At 40.4% G+C, this 15,070-nt stretch overlaps 1 protein-coding gene across 1 annotated transcript; it reads right to left on the bottom strand.

The window, feature by feature from the left end:
* Nucleotides 1–341: 341 nt before the first annotated feature.
* On the bottom strand, nucleotides 342–3,184 carry LOC115820976 (protein NLRC3-like). Its single transcript, XM_030784706.1, has 2 exons — nucleotides 2,897–3,184; nucleotides 342–2,150 (listed from the first exon to the last, which is right to left on the bottom strand). Exons 1-2 carry the CDS (start codon nucleotides 3,182–3,184, stop codon nucleotides 342–344), a joined length of 2,097 nt encoding a protein of 698 aa, XP_030640566.1.
* Between the last annotated feature and the right edge of the window lie 11,886 nt (nucleotides 3,185–15,070).

Genomic DNA, 15,070 nt, shown 5'->3' with positions numbered 1-15,070 from the left:
TAAATATTGCATATGAATCAACATAAAATTAAGAAAAGAAAAGAAAAAACTAGGAGAAAGGGAAAGGGAGAGGAGAGGGGAGAAAGTATCTGTATCCTATTGTTTTATTTTACAAATCATCTTCCATATTTCCCACTGTTTAACTAGCCTTTCACTGAAAAACTCACACATGGCTACAAACAGATTTCTCATTTGGATGTTACATAAGCAGCCAAATCCTTGCCCTCTGGTACAGTCCTGCCAGTCCTTCTCTCTGGAAGGAAACAAGTGGGCAAGTTCTGCCACTGTAGATTAGAGCACACATGATGAACCAAAGTAACTGCACCACTAAACTCTTATACTTACAGAGCCTGTTTGGTGTTTTTCAGTACTGGCAGAAGTCTCTTCAACCCTTCATCTGATCCTCTGTATTTCTTCAGCTCAAACTTTTCTTGAGTCTCTTCTGACATCAGCAGGACAAAGACCAGAGCTGACCACTGTGCAGATGATAGTGTCTCTGTTGAGAGACGTCCTGAGCCCAAGTAACTTTGAATTTCATTCACAAGGGAGTCATCCTGCAGTTCATTCAGACAGTAGAGGAGATTGATGCTCCTCTCTGATGAGATGTTTTCATTTAGTTTTGCCTTTAGGTAGTCGATTGTTTTCTCCACTCTCTGTGGTTTGATTGCTGTTTGTGGCAGTAGTTCTTTCAGGAGTCGCTGATTGGAATCCAGTGAGAGGCCAAGAAGGAAGCGGAGGAAAAGGTCCAGGTGTCCATTCTCACTCTCTAAGGCCTTGTCTATAGCAGATTTGTAGAAAGCTTCTGTGCTCTTAAACAGCCATTTAATTCTGTTTGCAACTGTGCTTGGATGAAGTAGATTCTTTTTCTTGTTACAATGTGAGAGATACACATGGACTGCAGCAAGGAATTCTTGAACACTCAGATGCACAAAGCTGAACACCACTGTCTCACAGACTCCCTGCTCTTGACTGAATATCTGTGTGCACACTCCTGAGTACACTGAACCCTCACTAACATCAGTGCCACACTCTCTCAGGTCTTCCTCATTGAATATCAGATTACCCTTCTCCAGCTGAAGGAAGGCCAACTTTCCAAGCTTCACAATGATGTTTTCAGCCTTATCTTGCTTTCTCATTTGACTGATCTTCTTCGCCCCCTTTTTCTCTTTCATTTGATTTATTTGGAAAATCAAAAACTGTGTATACATCCCAGTCAGAGTTGTAGGGAGTTCTTTACTGGTATCTTTGGCTAGCATTGGCTGAAGCACAGTGGCTGATATCCAGCAGAAGACTGGTATGTGACACATGATGTGGAGGCTCCTTGATTTCTTTATGTGTGAGATCATTTTGTTGGCCATATCCTGGTCCTTTTCATTGTACTTCTTAAAGTATTCTTCCTTTTGTTCATCACTGAATCCTCGTACTTCAGTCACTTGGTGAATGTAGTTTCGAGGGATCTGATGGGCTGCTGCTGGTCTGGAGGTTATCCAGATGAGAGCAGAGGGAAGCAGATTTTCCTTGATTAGGTTTGTTATTAGTGTGCCCAGTGATGTTTTCTGATTAATCTTTTTCAATTTCTCTGTCTCAGTAAAGTCAAGAGGAAAGCGACACTCATCAAGTCCATCAAAAATGAACATGACTTTACCATCACCATCTGGAAGAGACTTCAGTTCAGCAGAATCTTCAAAATATTCATGAAGCAACTCTATCAGACTGTATTCTTTATCTTTTACTGAATTCAGCTCTCGAAAGGGGAGTGGAAAAATAAAATCAATGTCCTGGTTGGTCTTTTCCTCTGTCCAGTCCAGTATGAATTTGTTCACTGAGACAGTTTTCCCCACTCCAGCGATTCCCATAGTCAGCACTTTTCTGTTTCTTCGACTTGGATCAGATGGGACTTTGAAAATGTCACTGCATGTGATTGGAGTTTCCTCTGTGGTAAATCTCCTAGTTGATGCCTCAGCCTGCATAATCTCATGTTCATGAATGACTCCTCCAGTCTCATATTCCGCTATGTAGAGATCAGTGTAAATATCTTTCAGGAACTTTGTGTGGCCTGTCTTTGAATTTCCATGCAAAATGCGCTCATATTTCTTTTTCAGATGGGACTTCAGTTTGGTTGTGATCTCTTGATAGTTAGGTTTTGTTGAGTCTAATGAAGTGCAGAAGGAGAGTGAGTTACAAACCAAGATGCAGTATGCAGTCATGTCTTAAAAAGCCTTGACTTAAAAACATGTGTTTATATATCAAGTATTGACGCAAACATTACACATGGTTAGAATCATCAAGCTTTCCAGTTCAGACCAGTACAACAATGATTAAGCCTCCAGAAAAGAATTAAAATGTGAATTATAGGCGGTCAGTGTTTGATGAAGCATTGATCATGCATTGAAGTTAAGTTTCTGTGATTGCACACACACACAGTGAACAGTGAATTTGTCCTCTGCATTTAACCCATCCACTACACCAGTAGTGAACACACACACCAGATGCAAGAGCAGTGGGCAGCCTTCCTTGGTGAGCGCCCGGGGAGCATTGGGGTTAAGTGCCTTGCTCAAGGGCACACAGCCGTGGATGTTGGGCCTGGTAATTGAACTGGCAACCCTCCAGTCACAAGCCCGGTTCTCTAACCTTTAGACCACGGCTGCCCCCATAGAGAGCACACACTAAGTAGAGAACACACAGTAACTTTTCCTGTATTAAATGAACTCTGAGACTGTTTCAGAGAACACTACACTGCTGTGTGTTATGTGCTGAAGCCTCATGCTCCATCTCCATTAATCATACTTATATTTCCACATTGTTCAAAAACTGCTTTACGTATTTGCTTTACTCACAGAAGGTAACACCTTAACCTTGACACCCCTAGCATAAACATTTGTGTTGTAAATGTCATGTGAGCTGCATTACCTTCTCTGGGTTTACTCTCTAACTTCTTAGCCAGGTTATTCTGCTTCATCCTCCTCAGAATGAGCAGTGTGATCTCCACAGCACCTCTTGGTTCATATCCATCTACCATCTTATCCACTGTGTCCTGTACATCAGCATTCTCCAGCTGAGCCTTTGGGATGTGAGAGAAGCCTTCCAGCACATTCTCTGTAGTCAGGTACCACTGAAACCTCTCCAGTTCTGCTCTCTCCAGCTCTTCCAGAGTTCTCAGCAGGATCTCTGGAACAGCTGGCATCTTGAATCACTGGGGAGCATGTGAAAAATCAGACATTATTATAAAATAATATTCAGCTCAAAGACCACATTTACAATGTTTTCACCTACAGTATTGTCAGGACTGTGTGTGATATAGTCCACTATCAGGACCTGACTGATATAATAGGTCTCAATAGCTCACACTGTCAGGACTGAGTCCACCAGCTTGTTTTTAAAGTATAAACAAGCATTTGTGATCTGTAGATAAAAGAATGGACACTGGTCACTCTACATTAGGGTTTATAGTAATACTGTACCTTGAGTACTGCAGTAACTGTTTACCTTTACCCACTTCAATCAAACATAGGTAACTATGATTAAAGGCTTTATAAGTGTCTAATTTAGAGCATGTCCATTTCATAATCATTTCACAATGATACACATGAAGCATGAATAGGACAGAAATCATTAAAACATTATATCAAAGCAGGTAAAGTCTTCTAAAAGACTAATAAGTCATTTAGGACATGCCCAGGGGTCTGCTAAGGAGTCCTGAACAACACAGCCCAGAGAGCAGATTCACACTTTAATATAAAGAGCACTGTTTGCACCTGTTTCCACCATCCATCACACAGACTATCCTGTATAACTGACATTAAACAGCTCATACCTGTTTTAGGAGGAGTATACAGTCAATATTTGCTATGATCATGAAATGATTTTTAAAATGTCAGGGAAGTTTTTTTTTTAAAGATTGTTAAACACTTGTTAGTTGGTAGTTTGTGTTTGTTAATGTCATGCCCTGTCCCTCTCTGTTCCCTTTTCATTTCAGTAGTTGATCACTTTGTCTCCCTCTAGTGGTGAGTCTGGGTTTGTTTCCCTCTTCCTCTTGTTTCCCCCTCTTTTGGTCAGTCTTGGTTGAGCCCTGTGTTGCCTCCTGATTTCCTTGTTTTGTCCTTTTAGTTCAGTCATTGTATACACCTGTTAGTTCCTTTAGCCTCGTTTAGTTCCGTATGAATACTCTTTGGTTTTCCCTGTTTCTTTGACTTGCATTGTTTGGTGTTTACCCTGTGTGTCAGAAAGTGAATCCTGAGGGCTGTACTATGTATATTCTAGGTATAATCTGTCAGACACAGATAAGAAGTCCCTTGCATTTAGGCTTTGTGATCCTACATCAGCTGACATAACACACACACTTAATACAAATAAAAAACGTATTTTGAATAAGGTTTACTGTAAAGATCTAGACTCGGTTTATTTATATGCATCTAACCACTTTCAGTTCATGAGAACACAGTGCAAGAGGGTGACAGTGGCCCAGGTCTAACAGGTCTGACGGTCACTTAAATAGCAGAATGTACAAAAGGTCACAAACAAGGCCAACTGATGACAAGGCAGCTGAAACAACACAAAATACACAACACAAACATAATGCGGATAAGAATGACTTACACCGACTGTCTGTATGTCTACATGAAAATAAAGTTCACACAGTGATCTTTCCTCTTGATGATGTGTATTATGTTGTTGTAACAAGTTCTAATGAAGTTCTAAGAGTCTTCTGCTCCTCTCTTTGCTGCAGGTTTAACACTGGCATGAGGGTCTTTCTAGTTCATATTTTTTCCCTAAAATCTCATTTTCAAAATTGGTTCAGCTGGTTTATGTGCATATTAGTTTACTATGATATAGTTAACTACGCTGTCATCACAAGTGAGTGAAACAGTTAGAACTGGAACTTGAACGCTGCGTGTTTTAGAATCAGATTCGTTTTGGCTTGTCCACTTCATATGTAAATATGACATGTTCATTTCTTACATTATGACACATTTACACCATGAGGCAATGAACAACAATCAACAGTAAAAGAAACTAAAGCACTGCTTAAAAGATTGGGGCTGCCTGTCACTCGCTTGCTTTCAGGCAGCAAAACTAGTATTTTCTCATTATAAAATTTCAAAGGATTAAAATAATTCAGAGACTGAGAATGAAGAGTACAGCATAAATGGTTATGTAAACATACCAGTTTATTAATTTTCCTGGTTGACTAAAGCTGATTTTTATTTGATTTACCGCCTGTACTGCTTACCATAACTGCACATCACTGCTTTACTGCACAACTAGTTTTAAATAGAGTAACACTACAGCTGGAATCTATTAATCTGTCTTTTGTCATGTGGTAAAAGAACTAGTTTTAAATAGAGCATCACTACAGCTGGAATCTATTACTCCGTCTCGTCATGTGGTAAAAGAAACAGTTTACTCATCTGTATCAGTGAATTACCCTCTTTTTGTGGAGAGCACTTGTATAAAACATTGCAGTTTTGCAGTTTGTTATACTGCTGCCATCTAATGGTCATTTCCTGAACAATGCAGAAGAAGGAAGTGAATTTTATGTCTCATTTTACCAAGTGCATCCACTTCACACTTTATTATTTATAATGACATTATAAATCTCCATGAGATTATTAAATGCTTACTATATCCTTATTAAAGTTTTTTAAACACTTGTTAAGCTCATCACGTGTGACATCACACCATATGACATCACACAATTTTTCATGATAAAATCTGAGTTTAAACTTCATTTGATTTAACACAATCAGCAGTACAATAAAAGTATCACAAGAACTCAACTCTATTGTCCCCTGATAGCAGAATTACACTCTCTGCTCTTTACCAATGGGATACATATCTATATAATATTGGTATGTCAATCAGTCTTTGGACTTTAGAGTGTAAAAATGAAAGACAGTGTTAGTTTTGACAAACGACAGAACAGACGAGTTTAAAGCAGCTTTTACTCAGTGATTTTTCTCCATCATCTTAAGACAACACACAACTACAGTCCAAAGCACGTTTCTGTTTCCTGATACAGACCAACATTTCTCATAAACTCATTTACCGATATTTACATAATGGTAAAGCAGCTAGAATAGTAAACAGCATATAATCCAAACATTTGTATATGCTTAACTATATAATTCATAATGTTTGAGTGAATAAAATTCATTTACCTTGAGGAATTATTTCTGTTAAAGTGGTGCACGGACAGGTTCCAGTTTGCGTTTGGTCTCCCCCTCTTTGAGGAAGTCCTGCCCTAGTACTTGACGCCCAGTCAGAAATTGCTGTCAGCAGATACTCTGAAAATGAACTTTGATATTAGATAAGATTGTTTATTGGTCACAAAACCAAGGCAAGTGGAATTTGTTTTCGGTACAGTATGTTAACTCTGCAGCACAATACACACATGGGCAGCGGGCACTCCACATATCAACAACAATACACAATTATAACAGTACAGCAATACAATGGAAATACAATACAACACAGAACAATACTATACAATATTACACATACAACATACATTAGATATACATGTCAGAAGTGTGTGAGGAGTGTTCTAGAGGGAGTTTCATTTTAAATAGAGCATAACCATAGAGCATCACCATAGCTGGAATCTATTACTCTATCTTTTGTCATGTGGTAAAAGAACTAGTTTTAAATAGAGCATCACTAAGTCTATTACTCTGTCTCCAGTCATGTGGTAAAACAAACAGTTTATTTGTTTGCATCAGTTAATTACCCTCTTTTTGTGGAGAGCACTTGTATAAAACATTGCAGTTTTGCAGTTTGTTATACTACTGCCAGCGAATGGTCATTTCCTGAACAATGCAGAAGAAGAAGGAAGTGAATTTCATGTCTCATTTTACCAAGTGCATCCACTTCACAGTTTATTATTTATAATGAGATTTATAAATCTCCCTGAGATTATTAAATGCTTACTATATACTTATTAAAGTTTTTAAACACCTGTTATGCTCATCACGTGTGACATCACACCATATGACATCACACAATATTTCATGATAAAATCTGAGGTTTAACTTCAATTGATTAACACGATCAGCAGTACAATAAAAGTGCAGATAAGGCAGGTTCATATACAAAAAGTATCACAGGAACTCAACTCTATTGTCCCCTGATAGCAGAATTACACTCTCTGCTCTTTACCGATGGGATACATATCTATATAATATTGGTCTGTCAATCAGTCTTTGGACTTTAGAGTGTAAAAATGAAAGACAGTGTTTGTGGTTTTGACAAACGACAGAACAGACGAGTTTAAAGCAACTTTTACTCAGTGATTTTTCTCCATCATCTTAAGACAACACACAACTACAGTCCAAAGTACGTTTCTGTTTCCTGATACAGACCAACATTTCTCATAAACTCATTTACCAATATTTACGTAATGGTAAAGCAGCTAGAATAGTAAACAGCATATAATACAAACATTCGTATATGCTTAACTGTACATTTCATAATGTTTGAGTGAATAAAATTCATTTACCTTGAGGAATTATTTCTGTTAAAGTGGTGCACGGACAGGTTCCAGTTTGCGTTTGGTCTCCCCCTCTTTGAGGAAGTCCTGCCCTAGTACTTGACGCCCAGTCAGAAATTGCTGTCAGCAGATGCTCTGAAAATGAACTTTGATATTAGATTAGATTGTTTATTGGCCACAAAACCTAGGCCGGTGGAATTTGCTTTCAGTACAGTATGTTAACTCTTCAGCACAATACATACATGGACAGCAGGCACTCCACATATCAACAACAATACACAATTATAACAATACAGCAATACAATGGAAAGACGATACAACACAGAACAACACTACAATATTACACATACAACATACAACATACATTAGATATACATGTCAGAAGTGTGTGAGGAGTGTTCTAGAGGGAGGAGTTTAGCGTCCTGATAGCTATGGGACAGAAGCTGTTTGTGAAGTGTTTAGTCCTAGTGGACAGTGACCTGTAGCACCTCCCTGGAGGAAGGAGCTGGAGGAGGTGACGAGCAGGATGTGCGGGGTCGGAGATGATCCTCTTCACTCGCATTAACGTCCGGTGAGTCTGTAGGGATTCGGCTGAGGGGAGTTGGAGGCTGAGGATTTTGGAGGCCTTGTTGACAATCCGCTGTAGTTTTTTCCCGTGTTTGACTGTCCGTGCTGCCGTACTATATTGTAACAGAAGATGTGATGATGGACTCGATGATGGCTGAGTGGCCCAGGATGAGGTGTTGAAGCTCGTATTTTTGGTATTTTTAAGGCTGCCTTCGGAAGTAAAGTCGTCAGTGAGCTTTTGCAATGACATGTACGGTGTTAGTTTTCCCCTTCAGGTTATTGCAAATGTAGGTTCCAAGTTCTATGTAAAAGACTCAATGATGGTGATGGGTTCTCCGTTTATTTGTATGGGTATTTTGGGATTCGGCATACATCGAAAGTCAATAATCAGTTTCTGGGTTTTGGCTGTATAGAGCAGGAGGTCATTGTTTGCGAACCAAGTGACTGCTTGGTCCACCTCCCTGTGGTACTGGGTTTCATCGTTGTTGGAGATGAGGCCTACGATGGTTGTGTCATCTGCGTATTTCATTATTTTCACAGAACTGTCCATGGATGTAAAGTGGGGGGGGGGGGGGCAGCTGTACTGAAGGTAAGGGGGTGTGAGGTTAGATTATTTACCTTCACCCTCTGTGGCCTGTTCCATAGAAAGCTCTGGGTCCAGTGGCATATGGCTGGGTCAATGTTCATGTTGAAGAGAACTGTAAAGAATTTTAGTGAGTTGATGGAGTTCAAGGCTGAAGTGAAGTCTGTAAACAGGACACGTGTGTAGGCGTTTGGTGATTCCAGGTGTTGAAAGGCATGGTGGGGTGCTATGCTGACTGCATCCTCAACAGACCGGTTGGCAAACTGATATGGGTCCATTAGGGGGGAGGTGCAGGATTTCCAGTATGACAGAATGATGCGCTCAAATGTTTTCCTGCCCACAGATGGTCTGAGGTCACTAAGGCAGGTGATGTTTGAGGGCTTCGGCACAGGAATGATGGTGGAGAGTTTGAAGCACTGTGGGACTGTACATTAGAGAGGTGTTAAATATGGTGGTAAATACTGGGGCCAACGGATCTGCACAGTGGCTTAGCAAAGCAGGGCTGATCCCGTCTGGTCCTGATGCTTTCCTGATGTTCAGCTTCCTGAACATAGTTCTCGCCTCCTTCTCCGGGATGCAAGAGGGTGGTATTGGAGTGGGAGTGAGGGTGGGGAGGGGGTGGCTGGTGGAACAGGTTTTTCAGACCTTTCATAAAGCTCATTTAATTGATCTGGGAGGTTAGGGTCATTATCTGGAGGGGAGCCATGGTGTTTTTTGTAATGTGTCATGTGCTTATTTAGATTTTTCCGTATTGATGTGGAGTTACTGGATGTTCGTTGCATGGCTGGACTTTGCTTTTCTTATTGGAGCACGTGACTTATATTTGGTTTCTCTACATTGATCCCTGTCTCCATTTTTGTACGCCCAGTTCTTTTCTGTGTAGGAGGTGTAGTTCTTTGGAGAACCAGGGTTTTTTAGTGCCATAGACTGTCACAGTTTTGGTAGAGGTGCACATCTCCTCACAGAATCTGATGTATGATGTCACTGTGTTCCTGAATTCATCCAGGGAGTTGCAAGCACAAGGGACAGTTTCATGTGGCTGAAATCACCGAACACGATGACAGATGGCACACGTTGGGTGTTTTAGCAGATGTGTGATGTAGCTGTATCAGGAAACCACACAAATTTCTGTTCTGAACTGCAAGCTGTCTGAGTTCAGTGTGGCCTGATCAAACATAAGGGAACACAGATGAGTTGTGCAGCTGTCAGACCAAGAGTTGTTTGGTGAAGTGTTTCTATTCCATTTGGTCAAACTAAAACTTTTCAGTTGAATTCTCAGTGTTATTATAGTGTAATTATTAACCACTAAATCCCCGATATCTGGAGCCAAAGACTCATAAACCTTTTATTCAAATGTTGAGAGTGTATTTGCCTGTGTGTGTACACAAGTGTGAAGGAGAGACAGTGTGTGTGTGTGTGTGTGTACCTAGTATGCATGTGGGAGTGTGTGTTTGTGTGTGTGTGTGTGTGTGTGTGTGTGCCGTGTGTGCATGTGTGAAAGTGTGAGAGTGTGTGTGTGTGTGACGGAGGGTGAGAGAGGACATGATTGTGCGCCTCTGTATGTGCGAGAGAGAGAGAGAGAGCGAGTGTTTGTCATAGAGAAAACCATGTATGAATATTTTACATATACATGTACAAATATAAATCGATTCTTGCTTTTACACATACACACAAGAACACACACAGGTGTGTAGTAATGTGTTACTTTAGCACAGTTATATGTACTTAAGTAACTTTTTCCAATAAATTGTTCTTATAAATTGTTTTAATGCACAACACTTTTCATTCTTACTCGAGTACATTTAGGATTTAAAAAATATACTTACACTCCGTTACATAGACTACACACTTCTCACTACTTTTATTACGTTTATTAAATTATTTTTATTCACATGCACACAGCTTCTATGACGTTGACAGTTTTGATATGTGTTTATATGACTATGTTTGACTCACTGGTATACAGTACTGTTACACCCCTGTGAGTTAAGTCTAGGGACTGTGGGGGGTAAGAAAAAAAAACTTAAAGCGAGAGAAAAAAGATAGATGGGAAATGGAAATACGTTGTGAAAGTCAAGAAAAGAGAAAATAAAGGGTTAAAACAAAACCAAAAGTAAAAACCAAAACTACTTCCTCCACACTGCACACAGCGTAATCACCGTCATCAGAAGCTACGATTTAAACACACAGCATAACTGCTGTAAATAGACAATAAAATACACACACTGAGAGAGATTACTGTAATAGAGAGTTACAATGCGAGCGCACACACACACACACACACACACAGCGTTCACACTGCCATCAGGCCCACTGGCCCCATCTATAGGTCTCCCCAGGTCTTTTAAAACAGCCGGTTCCGGTGACCAATTAAACACCGGCACCGTTAACCACTCATGACAACAATGGTCACAAGAGAGGACGGTACCTGGAGAGAGACATAAAAAAAAGAACAGCCCAACACCACAGCCGTAACATAAGTTTTCTTATTTTTTTACTTATTATCTCATTTTCTAACCAAATGTGATTGTCGCTGCCCGATTTGGGTGCTTCTTGTGTCGTACAAATACAATGTCGTAATGCAAACCGATTAGTGTCGTAAACTATTCTTGTTGCACATGCGTGTTGCAGGCCGGACCTCTGGACTTTCGCACTTCCGCCGTAAATCGGGTGGCGCACAAATCCAGGCGGCGACAGGGTGTTGCCATGGTAAAACTACACTGTTCCGAAGACAGACAACTAAAAGCGCATCTTAAATACTTCACCCCTTCCGTTCTTACCGTGTCGTTTCACCAGTCACAAAACTGAAAGGAAATGGTCGTCACATTGAGAATGGTCGCTCACGCTCAGCCTCCTGTCCTCTCATATTTATCCACATGAATCCCAGGTAGTGTGATTATAATGAAATAATAGTTACATTTATGAAAGATTAGCACAGCATGTTAATATTTATCCACATGAATCCCAGGTAGTGTGATTATAATGACATAATAGTTACATTTATACAAGATTAGCACAGCATGTTAATATTTATCCACATGAATCTCAGGTAGTGTGATTATAATGACATAATAGTTACATTTATGAAAGATTAGCACAACATGTTAAGGCTTCAAATCTACCACTGTACACATCATCATTCTTCAGTTACAAACACGTGGAGTTAAAAACATTTCATTACGATGCAGACGTCCGACGTAACAATGCAGATGTCATTATCGTATTGTCTGTCGTGCTGATCGTTTGTTTTCGTGAACAGTTTTGGGAGGTACTGCTCCTTTCCTTTCCTAAAGGATGGTCCAGTGCAATGATTCTCAACTCCAGTCCTGGGGGCCCACTGTCCTGCACGTCTTTGTTTTAACTCAGGACTGACACACCAGATTCCACCGATCAGTTAATCATCAAGTCCTTGATCAGCTCAGTTAGCGGTGATGATGAAGAGTTCAAACCCAGAAGTGCAGGACAGTGGGCCCCCAGGACTGGAGCTGAGAATCAGCGGTTCACTGTACCCTATGTTAAAGGAGGTATGAAAGAAAGCATTGAACCACCTTTCCTTAACGCTTAGAGAATTCAAACCACTCTGATCACGGCTGCCACTGAGACACTTCCGGGTCATTTCACTCAGTCAGGAACCTTCCAAGCCAAAGAGACTGTCCAGATGCAGCGCTTGTTTAGTTGTGTGTTTGTTCTCTTTCATTTTCCCTCTTTCTTTGTGGAGCTTTGTGTGGAGTTTACCACACGTCACATTGTTTTATTCTTGCCTTTTTCTTGACGACCTGCGTTCTGTATGTTTTGATGCTCTTGTTATGAAAGCTGAAGGCTAAAGGAAACACTGAACTGCAGATGCATCCAGCCTCTTTCACACAGTGTGACCTCTGATCACTGACTGCTGATGCTTTTTTGCTGTCATTGTGTTGGAGTCAACAACAATACTGTTCAAGTTCCCTGGTTCCATAGGAGTGTATAACAGCTTTTACTTTTAGTGTTTCCAAAGTATTATATTCACTACACTGTGTCTTCCACATGCCCCCCAACCAACCCCCAGTAATATAGTCCTTTTACTATAGTGTTTTTCTTTCATTTTAACATAGCCCTTTATTTGAACAGAGTGTGTTTAATTGTCCTCCTGAACGTGTTGCTGTCCATCTGTTCTGCACCATACGGCCCATGGAGGATGTTATTTGGTCTGTGCTGTGTGCTGTACTGTATATGGCTGAGTTAATAAAGCTGTACTTGACTTGTGTTGAAATGACATGCACACTCCCTGCATTCACTGTAGATTTGCTTGTTAAACTCATATGTTTACTGTTCTTGGGAAACCACCGTTGGGTGCTGCCACAGGCCAGTGCATAATGTTGCGAAAGACAAGTTAGGTAACCTTGTGCAAAATCGAAAGGACTTTATCATACATTCATACCATCTTCTACAACACCAGGAACAAGGTCAAGGTGATCTGAATTCCTTTATTGAGGAAAAACAGGACACTGTTAAACAGTTAAGGACATTTCAGGGGAATTTTCACATTAGTTCAAGTAGTATGATGGTATCAGTATTGTCAGAAGAGATTAGATGTTGAATATGTTTGAACGATTTCACGGATCCAGTGAATCTGTTGTGTGATCATACTTTCTGTGGAGTGTGTATTGTCACTGATCTGCAAACAAATCTTGGTTTGAGCCGTCGTCCAGAGTGCAGGCAGCCATATACTCAGGCCAATCTTCCACCAAATCGTTCAGTGAGAAACGTGGTTGAGAGGATCCAAAATCTACTGCAGGAGAAAAACAGCTCATCTGATCTGATCTGCTCTGAACACCATGAGAAACTCCATCTGTTCTGTGAGAAGGATCAGAGGCTAATCTGTCTGCTCTGAACACCATGAGAAACTCCATCTGTTCTGTGAGAAGGATCAGAGGCTGATCTGATCTGCTCTGAACACCATGAGAAACTCCATCTGTTCTGTGAGAAGGATCAGAGGCTGATCTGTATGGTCTGAACACCATCAGAAACTCCATCTGTTCTGTGAGAAGGGTCAGAGGCTGATCTGTCTGGTCTGTAGAGATGGAGGTGAACATGGAGGATGCCTCTTTAAACCTGTGAGGGAGGCAGTCAGGACCAGACAGGTTTGTCATGTACAGAACAGTGACAATACAAAGTTTACCAAACTTCTCAGATCTCTCAGTATTTGTGGTTTCATGACATGGGGTTAAATGTAATAATGGTATTTGTCTTGTTTCACTCAATGTAGAAAACCTGTTATTTTTCCTTTTAGTTAATCATCCGTCATCAGTTTTAAATTGTAAACAAATCACTTGATTTCACGTCAATTCAGTCAGTCCTATTGGCTCCCTCTACTGGTCATGTGTTTCAGTTTCCAATTCTCCAACTATACTTCACAGAACCCTGTTTCATTTTTGTACTTCCTACACAGGATGAAGTGAAACGTGCTTTAGGATTCTCCACTGCTGAGATCACAAAAATCTCATGAAGACACAAACTGAAAATATAAGGACAAATAAGGTGAGACAGTTTTATGTTCACTTGTGACTAACACTTACTTGTGATTAAAGGTTTACATTTAAAGTCATTATTTATCACCACAGACCTCATTAATCTTGGGGTTTGTGAACGTGTTTAATATTGACAGGAGAAATCCCGACTCCTCTCAGCTCAGATCTCTGCTCAGTTTGAGGAGATGCATCAGTTCCTGAGAGAGAAAGAGAAGGAGGTGAAGAAACAGCTGGAGGAGGAGGAGAGGAAAACAGTGAAACTTATGGAGGAAAAAAAGAGTGTGATAGAGAGTTTACTTAAAGACAGGAAGAAGAATGAAGAAATAGTGAAATCTGCTCCAGACATTCATCAGTCTGACAAGTTTTTACAGGTTTGATCATCTATTACTGTTCTCATCACTGACACTCTATTAGTTGAAATGTGATCAGAGTAATGATACACTTCAATGATGATACTCTTCTCTCTCTCTCTCTCTCTCTCTCTCTCTCCCACTCCCTCTGTGTGTGCGTGTGTGTGTGTGTGTGTGTGTGTGCGTGTGTTAACAGTGGTGGATGAACAAAGGACACTGTAACAGAGGAACTGATGAAAACCAAGAGTTCAGTCACATGTCAGAACTAAACATCATACAGAACTGATCAGTGTCATTTGGATACATGTAATCAGAACAAAATAATGAAGTGTGTGAATTCACATATATTCACACATCTCACAGAGGTTCTGGTTCCCTCTTTCTGGGACCTTATGCGAGTCACCTGCAGTTCTTTGTGTGGAGGGAGAGGCTGGGAACCATTAAACCAGGTGAGGTACACATGTAGCAGAATTAATTACTGCTGTGGATTACAATGGAAAACATGTAAAACTCTCGCTCACTCATTTTCAAAGCACAGCATTCATTGGGCAGAGGGCAGGGAAACACCCTCGACAGG

This window comes from Chanos chanos, chromosome 9, assembly GCF_902362185.1.
Source record: "Chanos chanos chromosome 9, fChaCha1.1, whole genome shotgun sequence".
NCBI lineage: Eukaryota > Metazoa > Chordata > Actinopteri > Gonorynchiformes > Chanidae > Chanos > Chanos chanos.
This window is presented reverse-complemented; position numbering and strand designations above follow the sequence as displayed.

What these genes read in the sequence shown, in the direction of transcription:
- LOC115820976 (XM_030784706.1), bottom strand. Translation starts at nt 3,184, where the DNA reads ATGCCAGCTGTTCCAGAGATCCTGCTGAGAACTCTGGAAGAGCTGGAG. An exon ending in GAGAAGGTAATGCAGCTCAC is followed by an intron (nt 2,151 to 2,896) that starts ATGACATTTACA and finishes ACTTCATTAGAC; the next exon opens with TCAACAAAACCTAACTATCA.